Below are 18,432 nucleotides of genomic sequence, written 5' to 3'. Positions count from 1 at the left end.
TCATGTAGGTAGAGTATAGAAGGAGGTTTACTGTCATCTTGCAGTGCCAAAACTAGAGGACTAATCCTCTATAGAAAATTGCTGTCAAAGCATTCTGCTCAAAGTCACATTAATGTCTAAACTGCTGGCAACAAAAGCGAGTACACCCCTAAGTGAAAATGCCCAAAGTGTAAATATTTTGTGTGCCCACCATTATTTTCCAGCACTGCCTTAACCCTTTTGGGCATGGAGTTAACCAGAGCTTCACAGGTTGCCACTGAAGTCCTCTTCTACTCCTCCATGAAAAAATCATGGAGCTGGTGGATGTTAGAGACCTTGCGCTCCTCCACCTTCCATTTGAGGATGCCCCACACCTTCACCCTCAGTTTCTTTAGCAAGGCAGTGGTTATCTTGGAGGTGTGTTTGGGGTCGTTATGCTGGTATACTGCCCTGCGGCCCAGTCTCCGAAGGGAGGAGATTGTGCTCTGCTTCAGTATGTCACAGTACATGTTGGCATTCATAAGTCCCTCAATTAAATGTAGCTCCCCAGTGCTGGCAGCACTCATGCAGCCCCAGACCATGACACCACCATGCCTGAATGTAGGCAAGACACACTTGTCTTTGTATTCCTCACCTGGTTGCCGCCACACAGGCTTGACACCATCTGAACCAAATAAGTTTACCTTGGTCTCATCAGACCACAAGACATGGTTCCAGTAATCCATGTCCTTAGTCTGCTTGTCTTCAGCAAACTGTTTGCAGGCTTTCTTGTGCATCATCTTTAGAAGAAGCTTCCTTCTTGGATGACAGCCATGCAGACCAGTTTGATGCAGTGTATGGGCGTATGGTCTGTGCACCGACAGGCTGACTCCACCCCTTAAATCTCTGCAGAAATGCTGGCAGCACTCATACATCTATTTCCCAAAGACAACCTCTGGATATGATGCTGAGCAAGTGCACTCAACTTCTTTGGTTGACCATGGCAAGGCCTGTTCTGTGTGGAACCTGTCCTGTTAAACCAAGTATGGTCTTGGCCAGCAAGCTGCAGGTCAGTATCAGGGTCTTGGCAATCTTCTTATAGCCTATGCCATCTTCATGTAGAGCAGTGGTTCTCAACCTGGGGGCCGGGACACCCTCGGGGGTCGAATGAGGATTTACCAGGGGTCACCGAATCCTGGGCTGTTCCTGAAACCCTGCACCGCTCTCCCAGCCCTATCGCGGCCTCCCAGCAAGGGCTGTCCCTGGAGCCTGTGGCTGCCCAACTGGGCTATTGCCGGAGCCCGTGGCTGCCCACTCTGGGTGGGGGGCAGAGACTAGAGGTCAGCTGACTGGTTAGGAATGTAAAGTGGGAGAGGCTGGAGGAGACCATATCCACTTATTTCAGCATAGGTGTCACTGCTGTAAGACACCACAGAGCTGGAGACACTGAGTAACACTACCTGTGATTATAGTTGCCATTAAAAGTCCCCACTACAGTTCTCAGATCAGCAGATGATCTTGATGAAGAGCACCTAAGTTGGCCGATCAGAACTCCCCCCAGCACTGCCACTCATCCCAAACAGCCCATCCCCACCACCACCAAGGAGCAAGAGAAGGAATAAAAATAGAGAATACATGAAAGGGAGAGGAAAAGAGGGGGAGGAACCAAGAAAAAGGGAGAGAAAGAACAAGAAAAATGGCTAGAGAGAGGGATGGGGGAAAAAAACAAGAAATTAAGAAAGAGAGAGATAAAAGGCAAAGAAAGGAGAACAAAGAGTGGTACACATCCCAAAATGTACCATAAGGGGTTTTAATATTGAACAAGTGGAGGGGGCTCAGGGAGCGCTAAATGTCCGTGGGTTAGGGGCACAAATTACAAGTCTTAACTTTAGTGCTGACAACTCACGCTACGAAAATAATTTTACTGTTAGGGATCCCCACAACTTGGGAAATGGCATCAAGGGGTCACGGCACTAGAAAGGTTAAGAACCACTGATGTAGAGCAACAATTATTTTTTTCAGATCCTCAGAGAGTGCTTTGCTATGAGGTGCCATATTGAACTTTCAGTGACCAGTATGAGAGAGTGAGAGCGAGAACAACAAATTTAACACACCTACTCTCCATTCACACCTGAGACCTTGTAACACTAACAAGTCACTTGACACAAGGGAGCAAAAATGGCTAATTGGGCCCAATCCAGACATTTTCACTTAGGGGTGTACTCACTTTTGTTGTCAGCGGTTTAGACATTAATGGCTGTGTGTTGTTATTTTAAGGGGACAGCAAATTTACACTGTTCTACAAGCTGTACACTCACTACTTTACATTGTAGAAAAGTGTAATTTCTTCAGTGTTGTCACATGAAAAGAATACATTTACAAAAATTTGAGGGGTGTACTCACTTTTGTGAGATACTGTATATTCCATTGTGTACTTTAATCACTTGAATTAAACGTGTGTGGAAAGGTTAGAAACTGTAAGATTTATATTACTGTCTGCTCCCTATTGATCTCTTCTCTTCCTCTTAGCAAAGACAATTGTTGGAAATCTCCCTTAACACAAGGGTAGTGCCAACCCTTTTATGCCCCATCCAAAATGGACAACTTAACTACAAGCAAACAAACTTATAAATGCAATGTATCACTACAGTAACAAGTCCACAAGAATATGCTGGGAAAAATCACAAATAAGTAACTTACAGGAGCTTTTGAAGTCCTTTTTTTTCATTCGCCTCCTCATCAGTGTCCCTCGAGGGCTTGTGGGGTAAAGGCTGCGAGGTAGGGTACCCATATTAAGTGAGCTCAGGCTGTATGCACTCATGGAGGTAGGAGAGAAGGATGAAGATACCAATGCTGCTGCAAGAAAGAGGACACATAGTACACAGTACTCAAAGCAATACACAGAATACTTCAAACATCAGTGCAACAGGGGATCACATTTTTCAAATCTGAAGAAAAGGGAAAGTGAAAACATTTCCCTTGACTTTAGCTTTCCTTCTTCTGAGGCATATTGGATAATAAAAGTGTCTGATTGCTACTGGTATGGTATTGCAACCTAAATCCTTTACCAAAGCATAATTGTTTTACAACAGATACTCTAAGGGGTTCTATCAAAGCCTAACTGCAGGCAGATATAAAACATAAACATCAATGCAGCTCTGTATTTATTAATACTTCCTTAAAAGTGTTTAGGGCAAGCTGTGCAAGTACCTAAATTTGACTTCATATCAGCCTCGTACAGCAGTCCCTGTACAACAGAACTTAGGCTGGGAGAGGGAGAAGCAGCATAAGAAGCCAATCAGTTGTTCTGCAGTGCAAGGAGCATGCTGATAGCAAGAAAAAGCAGGGCGAAAGATAGTGCTGTGTAAATCTCAAAACTGGATAGACTTAAAGCGGTATTAAACCAAAAATTTAATCTATTGCAGATTACCAATCCTTAGACATGGTTGCTGCCTTAGTTGTTTTTTTTAGCCCCCACCCCCTGTTTTTACCTGATGATCTGGCCAGTAACACATCTCCTGTATTACAGTGCCCTACTCTGAATGAAGGCGCGCATACACATCAAAATGTGTGCCTGCATTTTACATGTGTACCTTTTTTTTAGTTTTGAATTGCGTGCAGAAGGGTTCCAACTTTATTTTTTTTCTTATATTTATCCTAACTTCACCCTGTCCCAGTGACAAATGTAAAATTATGTTTTTTTCTTTACTTTCAATCCAAATAACATTTGTGAGTAGAACAAAACTTGAGGGTGAATCTCCTCACATAAAATTATAATGATGAGGGGTTCTGATTTTTCACTTTATCCAACACTATACAAAACATGGTTTTATATATGCAAAATCAAACACATACATAAAAACAATTTGAAATGTGAACAAGGTTATTATGCTTTTTTTTTTTTATTCATTTTCTCTTCATATAACGCTAACTAGCAGAGATGTTCTCTATCATAAATTGTTAGAGCTCTCACTAATGCACCTGCCATGCCAATTTACTAAGCACTTTTCACTGAACATTTTCATAATTGATCTTTCACCACAGGTAAATAATGTTTGCATCTGATTTGCACTTCATATCGAAGGAGTAATTTATTTGATGTAAAACACCAGTGCTACCTACATTAATGAGATCCGAGATGCGACCACATACAGGCTTGTTAGTTAAAGCGGCATGTCAATATGAGCATCTACACTCATCAAGGCCCTCCTGCCCTTATTATACATTGGCAGAAGGAAAGCACTAAAGTTTTCATCTTCAGTATTATTGTGTGTCAATTCTGAGATATTTGTACTTAATAAAAAAAATAGTGTTAGCAGGGGGAATGATGGACATTTTAAATGTCCCTGATTCTTGGGGTTAGCAGCATATGATTCATTAAATTACAGATCAGAGAATGCATATTTTATAATCTTGCGTATGTGTGAAACTCGCTAATAGCTACACTTCTAATGTTAGTAGTGAAGGATGACAAATAAAAGAAATGCTTTAATGCCTGGAATGGGAAGAGCATGAGTAAGAGAGCAAAGGATTAACAAAAAAGAGGCAGAAAGCAAGGGTGGCACATTACGAAGGAGTTTTTGAGGAGGTGGTTTCTGGCATTTCATGGCTGACGTCCTGGAATGGTCAGGGTGGTAGGTGTTATAATGTTGGCAGGTGAGGCGACGGTGGCTGTTGGCTGAGCTGTCCCATGAAGGCTGCTTTTCGCTGCTCCTTTGAACCTTTACTGCCCACATGAAGGGATGACAAGAAATCAGAAAAGAAAACCAGAGAAAAGGGAAAGGTAACTGAATTTTAATGAACAAAAGTGGAAATGACAGCAGTTGGCAAGGAAAACAAAAGCAATATGGTCTAGCTGCAGAAAGCAGAGTTTAAGAGGAAATTGGGCCAGAGATAGCTTATAAACCATTTAATTTATATCACCATTCCAGTTCAAAATGGTTCTAGGCCTAAATTTGTAAAATAGAACATTCCTTATTTGGTAAAACAACGGAAAGTGCTCTGGCAAGGTAGAGTTTGTTGATAACCCAACCTAGGGATGACCAGATCTTTTTACAGGCAAGTTTAATAAGACTCAACATTTCGACCCCACTGGTCTGCTGTGGTTTCCCAGCAGTGTGGGTGCAGCGCAGTGTTCCCACGGTTTTCATGCAGGTTACCCACCTTTTGCCACAGACTTCCTTTACATAAAATCCTAGTATTTGTTAAAAAAAAAAATTTATGATTAACTAATCTAATGACAAATCAATCATAGCGAATAGAAATGCTATTTGAAATTTCGTTATCATCCTGAAATTGGTGATTGGCATACAGTGGCTTAGCTAGCTCACATTACTCTGGTAATAGAAATACATAGATCATTGTTGAAATACGTTTTTCCTTGTAATCTCTACTTTCTTTACCATATTACCTTATTAGCTACATGCACAAAAGCACCTCCACAGCTTATTAAGAATGGACACCATCAGAGAAGGTAAGGCAAGATTTTTTGCTCTCTATGTAACCTTGTGAACGCGTGGACAGCAGATCAGTCCCTTATAGAAAAATTGTTATCTGTACAGTTATTAGGCATAATGCGTCTCTCCTGGAGAGAAAAAAATTGGTAAGTAGGCACCCAAGCAGCTTGATATCTATATATTCTTAAGGTGTGTTGCAGAGTATCTCATGCTCATTGTACTAATACATGCTAGACCAATTTATGTAGTAGTACAAAACACAAGAAACATTGTGGATTTTCAAGTAAAAGTGTGGTGCCTTAAATATTATCATATAAACAACATATTTAAAAAATATTTAAGAATTACACGTTTTACACATTTCTTTTGTACAATGCAGATAAATGGATTTATTAGTCTAAGCTAAATCTTTGGAAAGAGAAAATGTAATAACTAATGTTAAACTACAATCTGAATTCTGGATGTTTGAATAATTTGTTTTTAAATTCACAGCAGCCATAGCTTGTAGAAACTGTTTGCTGCTTAGCTTGAAGGCTATCAATCCCAGCAGATCAAAAAGGACAAAAAACAGGCCCAGTCACAGCTTGAGGGGATGCAAAAGTAGCAAAGAAACAATCGGCACAAAGCAACAGAAAATTTGAAAAACCTCCGGCCCTGCTGGAACTTCATACACAAGATACACAGGGCAGTGAAACTGCATGCCATGTCACCCTGCTAACAGCATCCTGGCATAATGCACTTTGCCAAGAGTTTGCTAACAATGCCAGGGGCACAAACATTCCCTTACTGGGGTCTTCTGTAGACATTTGACTGTCAAACACTAGTACATACTTTTAACCAGCATAATGTGTTTCGGTAAATTTTTATCTCCAAAAAAAATCTCAAACTGAAAGGAAAAATTAACACAAGGAATATATTTTGGACATGTTAAAGGAAATGCTAATGGGAAATTAGCATGTTTCTGCTAGCTTCAGGCACTAGTCGCCAATAAAATGCCTCCTATACACACGTGAATGGACCTCTGTGGCCCTCATTTCATGTTTTCCAAACCTTCAGTTGTAGCACTAGCTTTTTTTTATTTTTTTATTTAGAATGTCTAAATGATCCAAGTGATATTTCTGTTGTGGCTGGGCACTCGCTAATGGTTTAAATCACACTGTCTCCCTAGCGGCAATATCCAGGAGACAAGAGTGCACATTCTTAAATTAGACCTGAAAAATTAAAATTTTATACTTTAGAGAACATCTAGAATTAATAATTTTGCCTAAGTAGTACCCTCAAAAATGTAACCTTTGCTTGAATTCCTCCAGAAAAATGTTGTACTTCCCGTTATGTAACTGCGCCCGGGCAGTCCTTTTCGGTAGCCCAATAAGTGCATACTTGCTTTGTCAGATAATCGAAGGCACTGCTGCTTCTGATTACTTCCCTCACAAGATTTGAAGTGAGATTTGGCGATGGCATTAGTGGGCTGCTCACACTTATCCCAAGACTGGCCATACACTATACAATTTTCCTGTTCAACTTTACTTTAGATTTACCAAAACCATATAATATAAGGTAAAATCTAAACCCTTTCAATTTGTATGCAATCAGGCAGGCCCTTGCACTACATAGTTAAAGGTAAATCTGAAGGAAATTGAATAAATAAATTGTAAAGTGTATGGCCAGCCTTAGACTATGCTGGTAAGAAAGCTCTACTAGATGTTTTATAGTGCAAGTTTGTCCCGGCTTTAGTTTCTTTCATTCTCTGGATTAGTGTTTCTTACACCCCTTCTGCTGCTTGGAATATTAGTCCACCAGTCATCAGACCAACAGCAAAGACTTGCTCCTCTGCCATAATGGTCACCCTCATATGGAGACACAGTGTGGAACAAGGAATGTTTAGTAAGCAATAACTAAATGTCAGCTGCAGGGAGCCTAAAGGCAATATTGTCAACAAGCCTTATGCCCTCTCCTTGCCTTTTTTTGGCACAGCTTCCAAAGAAAAGAATCCTTTCAAACTCGGTTGATATCAGTCTGCTGTAATTACCTGTGTATCAGCAACAACAATATTCACTCTGCTCAATGCAGAACAGTAGAAAATTGATTTTGTTTGGTTGCTCTGGATTGCACAACTTCAGAATCAGAAAATAATTTGATTCCTGCCTAAACTTCTTACTCTTCAAATATGCCATCATTGATAACCGTTTGTTTACGGTTTATGATGACTGAACCATATTGCACTTTTTCGTGTATAAAACTATAATGTTTATAATGTTATTTTGAAAACTGAATAAAAAGATTGAAACAGGAAAAACTGAATAAAAAGATTGAAACAGGAAAAAAAAGAAATTCTTCTAGATAAACTAGCAGATTTATACTTTTTACTGTTTTGAAGAAATTTTGGTTTCCGCAAGTCTTTCCTTGAACCTATTTCTAAATGTTCTGAAAGGGAGGGTGTGCCTTTATTACAGCTATCTGATGCAATTGTGTGTCTACATTCTTTTAGAAGTCTTACAGAATATCTTGCCAACAGTTCTATTGCAGAAGATGCCTAAAATATGACTCACATCTCAGTGCAGACATCAGGGAAAAGCAGTTAGCTGATCACACGAACAATAAATTCGATTTATGGGGACATTCTATGTCTCCAGGTTGCCATGTGGCAATGAAGGACCCTTTAAAATTTCTCAAATTCTCAGAAGATTACAGATAACATTTTCAAATGGACTGCGTAGCTATATGGGGTTGTCTTTCAGTATGACCATTCCAATTCCGTTATCTGTATCTCTAATCCCCTCCTACAAGGCCAAATGTGTTATTGATTTACAGCTGGGTTGGCCCTGAACTTTTATAAATATTTATTTTGTTATATTATATTATAGAAGAGGTGTTGGCTGCATGAAGAAATTAAAGTGGGTTAGAGTGGAAAGAATCTCAATAGAGATATGTCTTTATAATACAATATAGATACTTTACATGGAAAGACAGAACACCAACTTTGGCTTTTTAGAGTCTGTGACATTTTGGTAAAGCATATATTTATTATGGGGATACGTCAACAGCCGGGCACATGATCCAAACTGTTAGCATCCAAGCAAAACTGAAATATCACTGTTAGTGGAGCCCTCTTTTAGCCACTTGCCGACCAGCCACCGTAGTTCTACTTTGGCAGGTCGGCTCTATCGCGCAATAGATACAGTGGGTGCCGGCAACCTGCGTTCGCTCCATAGAGAGCCCGGATGGGGATCTGTTAATGTAAACAAACAGATCCCCGTTCTGTCAGGGGAGTACAGGGTGATCGTCTGTTCCCAGTGATTAGGAACAGCGATCTCTCGATACTCCCTGTCAGTCCACTCCCCCCCAGTTAGAAACACCTCCCAGGGAACTCATTTCACCCCTTGATCGCCCCTAGTGTTAACCCCTTCCCTGCCAGTGTCATTTATACAGTAATCAGTGCATTTTTATAACACTGATCACTGTATAAATGTCACTGCTCCCAAAAGCTTCCGATCTGTTCGGGAGGGAGGTGCCTAATTCACAGAGCAATAGTAGAGTGGAAAGCAGGGAACCCTCCACAGGCAGGACAAAGAGAAACTCTGTTTTGCAAACAGAAAAATACTAGCAAAAAATGTAAGTCTCATAAAGTAGGTAGGGTTATATGGTGTTCTTTGGGTGGCCCACGCAAGTTTTTTCTGCAATCATCAGAGGGTGGATTCACATAACCCATGGTCTATGAATATAAATCCTGTATCCTGCACTGAAGGATTAAGATGCATAATTTTATGATGACCCTAGAAGACAAGGGGTGAAGCAGAGCGGAAAACATTACATATAAAAACAAGAGATTGCCTTCTAATGGCCACATAATTAAAACCTGTAAGTATGTAGTATACCAAATACATTTTCCATTAGAAGTCTTTGTTTCTTTAGTGCTCATCTTTACTTTTTTTTGGTGTTCTATCCTTGCAGTCATTTTATGGCATTGACATACTGTAGATCTCAAATACAACTCATTAGTTCATAATGCCTTCATAGCGCATGTTTTTTCACCAGTTCAGTAGATGCAAGGTAATAATGCTATAAAATGACTCAAGATCCTTTGGCCTTCAAGTAAAATATGAACCTTTCCATTAGTGACAGTCCATAATGGAAAACAACACATAATGCAAACATTAAAAGGTTACAGCAGCAGGAATTATCTTACCGTGATCCGGCCCTTTTAGTGCCAGTCGGGTCTGATGGTATGGAAGAATTTCTAATTTCACATGTTCAGAGGTGCTGGCTAATAGCTGTGTGGCTTCTGCTAACGTGCAGTATTCCATACTTGTGCCATCTACCGACAGAATGTGGTCTCCAACATGAAGAGCACCGCACCTGAAAGAAGAAACCATCACAAAGTAACAGTCATTGCATGAATGTGCTGATTTTGTACATCTGGCCACTGACACAGAAACGAACAGTCTATAATTTTAATGGTATGTTTATTATTTAGTGAGAGACAGAACAAAGAAAAATCCAAAAAAGTTAAACATCAATTTGTATTTGAATGAGTGAAATAAGTATTTGACCCCTTCGCAAAATAGGACTCAGTACTTGGTGGCAAAATCCTTGTTGGCAATCACAGAGGTCAGACGTTTCTTATAGTTGGCTTCCAGATTTGCACACATCTCAGGTGGGATTTTGTCCCACTCCTCTTTGCAGATCCCCTCCAAGTCATTAAGGTTTTCAAGGCTGATGTTTGGTAACTCAAACTTTCAGCTCCCTCCACATATTGTCTATGGGATTAAGGTCTGGAAACCTTGGGTCATAGGCAGTATTCCGCCACTAAACACGGCAAGTTAAGTTGATGCCAAAGGGCTACATTTTTGTCCCATCTGACCATAAAACTTTCACCCATTTCTCCCCTAAATCATTCAGATGTTCATTAGCAAACTTCAGATGGGCCTGTACATGTGCTTTCTTGAGCAGTGGGACCTTGAGAGCCCTGCAGGATTTCAGTCCTTCACGGCATAGTGTGTTACCAATTGTTTTCTTGGCGACTATGGTCCCAGCTGCCTTGAGATCATTGACAATATTCTCTAGTGTAGTTCTGGTCCGATTTCTCACTGTTCTCATGATCATTGAAACTCCACGAGATGAGATCTTGCATGAAGCCCCAGACTTAGGGAGATTAACAGTTATTTTGTATTTCATCCATTTGCGAATAATCGCACCAATTGTTGTAATCCTCTCACCAAGCTGCTTGGCAATGGTCTTGTAGCCCATTACAGCCTTGTGTAGGTGTACAATCTTGTCCCCGACATCCCTGGACAGCACTTTGGTCTTGGCCATGGTGGAGAGATTGGAATCTGATTGATTACTTTTGTGGACAGGTGTCTTTTATACGGTAACAAGCTGAGATTGGGAATACTCCCTTTAAGAGGGTGCTCCTAATCTCAGCTTATTACCTGTATAGAAGTCACCTGGGAGACAGAAATCTTGCTGATTGATTTTTTTTAAAATGTGTTTTTATGGATATTTTTGTTGTTACTCTGTCTCTCACTGTTAAAATAAACCTACCATTAAAATTATAGACTGATGATTTCTTTGTCAGTGGGCAAACGTAAAAAAAAGCCAAGTCTATACAGCGCATTTTACATATATCGTACATTCACATCAGTCCCTGCTCTGAGTTTACAATCAGTACAGGAGAGGGCCAAAAGTGGAGGTGAGAGCCATGAGTGGAGAAGAGAACCATCAGCACAAGCATGTGCTCAATTTTAAAACTGAGCAGCACAGTAATTAGGACAAACGATTGACTGCTGGGCATAGGACCCTCTCAGCTTGGATATCATGAACCAGGGGGGGGGGGTTGGCAGTTTGGCATCTTTGCCCTTGGTGCAGGATGGCCTGGTCCCGACACTGCTCACATGCATACATACACACACATGCTAGGGCCAATTTAGACAGCTCATCTAAACAGGTGACCCATGCACCCAGAGGAAACTCACACAAGCACAGGAAAAACATACAAACTCTCTGCAGGTAGTCTTGTTGTTGGGATTTAGAACATTTAGACCCCATTCACACCTGAGCGTTTTGTAGCTTGAAGCACGACTTTCTGCCTGAAAACACCTATGCTCAGGTGTGAATGGGGCCTTACCCTACTGCTGAAAGTCAGGAGTGTTAACCACTAAGTCACCATTTTCCAATATTATTAATTGTAAAACTTTTCAAATGTGATATTATGTATGATTAAATGAGCTTTCCTTGTCCTAGTAAATTAAATTCTGATTGACATGTAAGAAAATGTCTATTTTCGCCACTGGAAAGAATGGAGAGCTTATAGTGAAGGAAAAAATGTACTTTAATGCTAGCCTTACACTGCATGGAGAGAGGAATCTCCACTCCCGGGTATTGTATTCAGGCAACTATAGCCGTTTGGATACTCGAACAGTGATGCATCTGATTAGATTCTATCACTGTTCAGTTTAAAATGTTTCTACCTTACACCATAGTTCTCTATCGCAATCTGCTTATAAAAAATCAATCCTACCACATCTTATTAATGCCGCTAAGCTATGCATTCCTATTCATTGGAAAAATCGAACTCCCCCTTCCGTATCTGAATGGCTAAGAAAAATTGAACATATTGCCGACATGGAAAATCTAATCTGTCAGACGAAAGACACTCCCACTAAATTTTATGATAAATGGGCGTGTTGGCTGAATTTTAAGGTTACTGCAGAATTTCGTCGCTTATCTAATGCTTCTTCATAACATTCTCAGATTGATTGCTATCTTGTATGTTCTACTTTTATTTCACAATGTATTGCATGATTTCTATCTGACTTCTCTTCACTTCCCCTCTTTTTCCCTACCCCCCCTCTTTTTTTTTTTTCTCTTTCTTTTCTTTCCCCCCCTTTGCTGTACAACTTACTATATATAGCAAAGTTATTAATCTAATTATTCAATGCTATCTATGGTATTTATTGCATCCATTATCGTTTGTTACACAATGTGAATTTGTTATATTAATTTTTGTTCTTATTCAAAAATTTCAATAAAATATTTGGAATCAAAATGTTTCTACCTTCCTTGAATTTTTCAATTGACTTTTGCTGGGTGGTGCCAACTGGGCCACCAACAGCTTGAATTTCATCTGATTCAGCAGGTTCATCTGATTCAAGCTGCGAATGCTTATTCTTTGGTAGTACAATCATTTCCTATCTTAGGCACTTTGACAAATAAGGCTTGCTTGTGTACATACTGAACACCACATATAAAAACAGACAAATCAAAGTAAGAAACTGATCAAATGAACAATAAAAGATGGGGTTTGACTAGTCAGTTAATTATTTTTTCCCCCTGCCTAAAAATGTAACCCTATTACGGGTGAAGGCTTAAGCCGGCCATAGATGGATCAAAATGAGTTTGAATTTTGATCCATGTATTAGTAAGGATGGTTGTACAGAAGTCAATCTCTCAATCGACTTCTGTATAGCTAGCCTGTTGAAAATGTTTGCTTGATCAGTGCACCGGCTATGGTGGACAGTCCCAATTGTCAAAATACAATAGCTCCGTGAGAGGGATTCCCCTATTCACCTCAACTGTGTGGATAGGAGAATTGATTTATTTTCTGGGGAAAATGTCTTTAATAACGTAACCAAACTGTTTCTATGCATCATTTGCAATGTTATGTACAGTACATAGCGTGTGTGGGGTTGATCAACAAATCTTCCTACATACAGTAACAAAAACATAGAAAACCAAGCTTGTAATGTGAGTCACATCAAAAGTACACTAAACACTGCTATAATAATGCAAATTATTATGAGCTCACTGAAAATACACTACACTTTATGTAATCAATCTGTGTTATGTTCAGAGGAAACATTATATTTTCATTTCCATGTAGCTCAAGCATTTAATTTGCAACAAGCAATGTGTTGTATCAGCCAGAAATTCAATTTAAATGTCTTTCAGGACAACTACTGTCTTTAACAAACCGTTACATTTTACATAGGAAAAACTGTATAAATGTAGAAGAGCTGACAGTTTCATCATCCCTTTCAACTTACGTTACAATATCTTAAGAGTCGGTTTACACTGGGAATTGCACAGGAACGTGCTGTACATTTCTGTGCAATTCACATGCAGTGCGATTTCAGCCCATTCATTTTGAATGGGCTAATAACACACAGCACAATAAGCACCACATGGTAGTAAATGTAAAGAGGAAAGTATCGCCACTGCTCCCGACTAGCCCAGTTGAATAAACAATAAGGAGCAGCCTCAGCCTTCATGTCTCCAAACTACACAGGTGAGTGGCTAGGTGGAGACATGTAAGCTGAGGCCACTCCTTATCGTTTATTCACCTGGTTTGGTTGGGACGAGAAAATGCATCCACCTCTACTTGAGCAGCACCAAAAGCAATAAAACAGGTCACATCACTTCTGTACTGCATCATTAACTTAATATTGATACGTCCTGCAGATCGCAACTGCAGGGCGTTTTGAATGTAGTGCAGGAAACACGCATCAAATGCAGATTTCCCGAACCACGTACTGATGTAAACTGGCTCAAAGTTTTTTTTTACATTCAAGTAATACATTATTAAAGATCCAATGGTACTGAAGAGCAGAAAATATTTAAATTAGATCACACTAGATCATACCTGTCAGCAATACTTGCAGGTTTAATTTTGTCAATGACAATGACCTGTTTGTTGCAGTACATCGAGGTAGTTAGTGCTACTCCAAGGTTGGAGCCTGGAGTTTTGGCAACTTCAACTAAAAGTGGACCAGAAGCTGTAGACACAGTATCTGAAAAAAAAAAAAAAAATATTAGTAAAAAAGCGGTTTTCAATAAAGTTAGTTCAAGGCAAACATTTACATTTTTTGACTTTCCTTTTGTTTGTAATCAGATAAATGTTTCCTTTTCCCAAATGGCACTTTATGCTTGCTGCATGAAAAAAATTCTACAATCAAAAGTACACATTTTCTTTTCTTGAAACAGAAATATAATCGTATTCAACTGTAAGTGGCAATCGCTACTCTTTGTATTTTGACTTTAGATTTCGGATAGTTGCTTCCAGGCCTTGTTTTTAAAATGATGCAATATGTGTGAGATGGCCTAAGTGCATGGAATTGTAAGACACATACTTCTTCATCCAGGTTATCCATGTTTTGCTCAACGTTTAACCACTTGCTGCCCAGGCCAATTTTGACACACATACATGTTAAAATCTGCATTTGTTAGAAAATTACGTCGAACTCCAAAACATAAAAAAAAATTTAAAACCAGAGAATAGAATGGAGACTGTTGCAATGTTTTGTGTCACACAATATTTGTGTAGCTGTTTATCAAGAACAAATTTTCAGGAACACATGCACCTAAACGCATTTTAGTGCACACAAACAATATTATACCCGATTCTTATGTAAAATATAAAAAAAAGTAAATACCAAACATATTAAGATTTTAAATTGCACATGTCCATGAAATGGCAACAAACTATGGTACCTAAAAATCTCATAAAAGATGCTTTAAAAGCCTTTACAGGTTTCCAGTTTAGAGATAAAATTGAGATCTGATGCAGCTTGGGAGGTGAAGGGGGGAACACTACCCCTTAAATTGCAGAAGCCGCAGGGGTGTACACATATGCTGCAGCAGGATTTATGCTCGCTGAACATGACCCATGCATGCAATGTTGTGGCGCACTAGTGCATTGATCAAGGGGTTAAAGAAGGTGAGGCGGCTACACAATGCCTTCTCGTCGCTTGTCATAAGCTCTCAGAACAACTATCTGTATTTGGATCGCTTTTCGAAGACCAAATTTACAAATCTGAGCAATTCAAACTAAAAAGGTCATAAAAATATTACAACAGAGGTTACACTACAAGAAAAGCCATTTCAAAATGAATTGTGAGAGACACAAGCCATCAAAGTCATATGTGGAAATCTCAGTCTTCCTTAAAGTGTTGGTAAACTCTACCATTTTTTTTTTAAAGGGACCTGTAAGTTAAAGCTATAAATGCTAGATTTGTTTTTTTGTAAATCAGAAGGCAAGCAGTTGCACTGTATGACAGACTTACCTTTTAAATGGAGCCCTCCAGCGCTGAGCTGTCACTGCAGGCAGTGTTTCCATCTTCAACCGGTCTACCTTCAAGGTTCGCACTCTCCACCATTTGAAAGGCTAGGCCGCGATAATGTCACGATCGCGCCACAGCGTTCTCTGCATCCACAGCACACTCTGTGTGTCATGAATGTAGAGCTACTGCTCATTCACCAATTTATAGTCTTATTGCAACCTTACCTGTGGGGGGTTTATAATAAAAGATTACAATCACTTTAATGGGGCCTTTAATATGGTAGGTTGTCTCACTTAACAATAATAAGACCTCTCCATGATCTGCCAATTGCTCAAAAATGCAGTTACAACTTCATGTATTTTTTTTATACATTTAATTCTCCAGGTTCACGTTAATTAGTTCACTGTAAGCAACATAGGTTCAGGTTAGGGAAGATAATGGGATAGAACATGCGTTTGTTAGAGCATTTTTACTGGAAAATTAGAAGGCTAAAATCAAAATAATGCAAAAAAATTGTGTCAGTATTAAAGTGACTGTAAAGCTTTATATGTTTTTAATTAGATACATGTCATACTTACCTGCTTTGTTCAATAGTTTTGCACAGAGCAGCCCTGATCATTCTCTTCTGGGGTCCCCTGCCAGTGCTCCTGGCTCTTCCTCCCCGCCGAGTGCCCCCATATAAGGCCACTTCCTATGGGGGCATTCAAGTGTGCTCGATCCCAAGCTAGGCTTGTCTGCATCTAATGAGACAAAAAGTTTTGACTGACAGCAACAGGAGCCAATGGCTCCCGCTGCTCCCAGTCAAGCCGGTGAGAGCACAAGGAGGGGAGAAGAGCTGCCGAGACATGCACAGTACTGGATCAAAACTGGGCTCGGGGGGAATATTCAGGCAGAGGCAGGGACGGGGGGCAGGACAACGCATAAAATGTTTTTTATATTAATGCAGAGAATGCCTTACGGTAAAAAAAACTTTAACCTTTAAAACCATGTTAATTTGTTGCCTAGTTCAATCACAATAGCAAAATTAAGTTTATATTCAAACCTATTTATTAGCTAAATGCACAAACTTTATTTTATGTTAATTTATGCTGCAACAATAATGAACTTTTAATCAGCTAGGGAAAAAGTAGATGAAAAAACCTCTACAAATGCAATGAAAACCAAAAATAATTACAAGCAGTGCTGTTATAAATATGCTACAACACATGTTCCTCGTAAAATCAGATTATACAAAACAATTATTGCAGATGAACATTTCTGCTTAATTACTATGTGAGCCATCTCTCACATGATAGCAAAGTGACAAAGTTTGTTTCAAAGTGCATTGAGACTAGATAAACAGTACACACGATCCGAAAATCGTATGAAAAATGCCGCTTTCGAAATGATCGCTATGATAAATCGGATCGTTAGTACAGAGCTTCCGAGAGCCGATCAGGACAGTTCACCGGATTTTATTCTATTGGACATGCACGGAATTTTTTTTTGTACGATTTTCGTTTAATCAGTACAGCTGTCATTCGAAAATGCAATACAAATGCATTACAACACATGACATCACTTCCGATTTCTATTCTGCCGTACGAGAATTTGTGACTTTAGTTAACTCATCAGATTCGACGTGAGATTAGCATACAAAAAAAAAAATGGACGATCATTCGTCCGATAATTGGATCGCGTGTACCGGGCATTAAGGGCCAGTTCACACCAGAGGCAGTTCCGTACAGTTTTGTGTGCATTTTTTCTGCACTAAAAATGCATGCACAGTGTTTTCAATGTATTCCAATGGCTCTAGTTGGCTCTAGTTCACACCATGCAGTCAGTTTCTGGGGCAGAAACTGACTGCATGGTGCCAACTAGAGCCATTGGAATACATGAAAAACACTGTGCATGCATTTTGTGCAGAAGAAATGCACACAAAAATGTACGGAACTGCATCTGGTGTGAACTGGCTTTAAATCTAACTAAGGAAAACTAGTGCAACTGCACCTCGCAGAAACCACACAGTCTATTTGCCTTTATTAAATCAACCCCTAGGAGTCACTTGACCCACTGAAAACAACGCAGACAATGTGGCTGATATTAGATCCCTGAAAATTATCTGAAAAAAATATATTTTTTAAAAAAATTATTAAGTGTTAATTTGCTACGAATCACCAGGTGTAGCTTAAAGTGGTTGTATACCCAAAAATGTAACTTTACATTTAAATACGTCTCCTAATCTCCTTAAAGGGTCACTAAAGGAATTTTTTTTTTTAGCTAAATAGCTTCCTTTACCTTACTGCAGTCCTGGTTTCATGTCCTTATTGTTCGTTTTTGCTTTGAAGTTGCTGTAATTCTGCTGTGATCTCCACACTTCCTGGTTGTCTGGCTCCACACTTCACGGTGGTCTAAGCTGTCATTACTGTGTGTCTAAAACTTAACAGAACCAATCAGATTCATTTTAAAAACAAAACACTGCCCTGGATTTGTTTGTTTTTGTTCTGTGGGTCTCTTTACTTCACAGAAACATGAAACCAGTTTAAAACCGAAAGTAAAACTAGAGGCACATTATATGATTGAATTTAATCTCTTTTTAATCATTTTTAAAAGGAATCAGTTAACTATTATGTCTCTATACCCTGTAAACCAGGGGTGGGGAACCTGCGGCCCGCGGGCCGCTTGCGGCCCGCGAAATCATTCCATCCGGCCCCCCATGGGTTTGTAAAACAGCGCCGCCGATTGTCACTATGGAGCGGAGTAAATGTATTGCTAAACACACTGACAATGAATGAATGATCATGGCGATCATTCATTCATTGTCGGTGTGTTTAGCAATACATTTACTCCGCTCCTGCGGCCCGCCCCCGTTAGCCGGCGCCAGCCTCCAGCCAATAGGATGATTGCACTGCAGCTGATGAGCTGCTCCCCTTGGTTTACAGCCCCGCCCGGCGGCGGTGCCCGTCCTGGCGGCGTGACGTCAC

General features: G+C 39.8%; 1 protein-coding gene across 16 annotated transcripts in view; it reads right to left on the bottom strand.

Moving 5' to 3' along the window:
- GRIP1 (glutamate receptor interacting protein 1) overlaps positions 1–18,432 on the bottom strand; it is a 713,137-nt gene that overhangs the window by 78,882 nt on the left and 615,823 nt on the right. For 8 of the 16 annotated variants that reach the window (XM_040344055.1, XM_040344049.1, XM_040344052.1 and 5 more), the window contains exons 8-11: positions 14,053–14,200; positions 9,601–9,770; positions 4,529–4,684; positions 2,659–2,814 (exon numbers count right to left, since the gene is read on the bottom strand). In XM_040344055.1, coding sequence (XP_040199989.1) covers positions 2,659–2,814; positions 4,529–4,684; positions 9,601–9,770; positions 14,053–14,200 — 630 coding nt within the window. The remainder of the gene's footprint in view (positions 1–2,658; positions 2,815–4,528; positions 4,685–9,600; positions 9,771–14,052; positions 14,201–18,432) is intronic. The other 8 variants (XM_040344059.1, XM_040344061.1, XM_040344063.1 and 5 more) reach the window with 3 other exon arrangements.

Source organism: Rana temporaria, chromosome 3, assembly GCF_905171775.1.
Source record: "Rana temporaria chromosome 3, aRanTem1.1, whole genome shotgun sequence".
Classification (NCBI taxonomy): domain Eukaryota; kingdom Metazoa; phylum Chordata; class Amphibia; order Anura; family Ranidae; genus Rana; species Rana temporaria.
The sequence above is the reverse complement of the archived record's forward strand: the minus strand, read 5'-3'. Positions and strand labels throughout refer to the sequence as shown.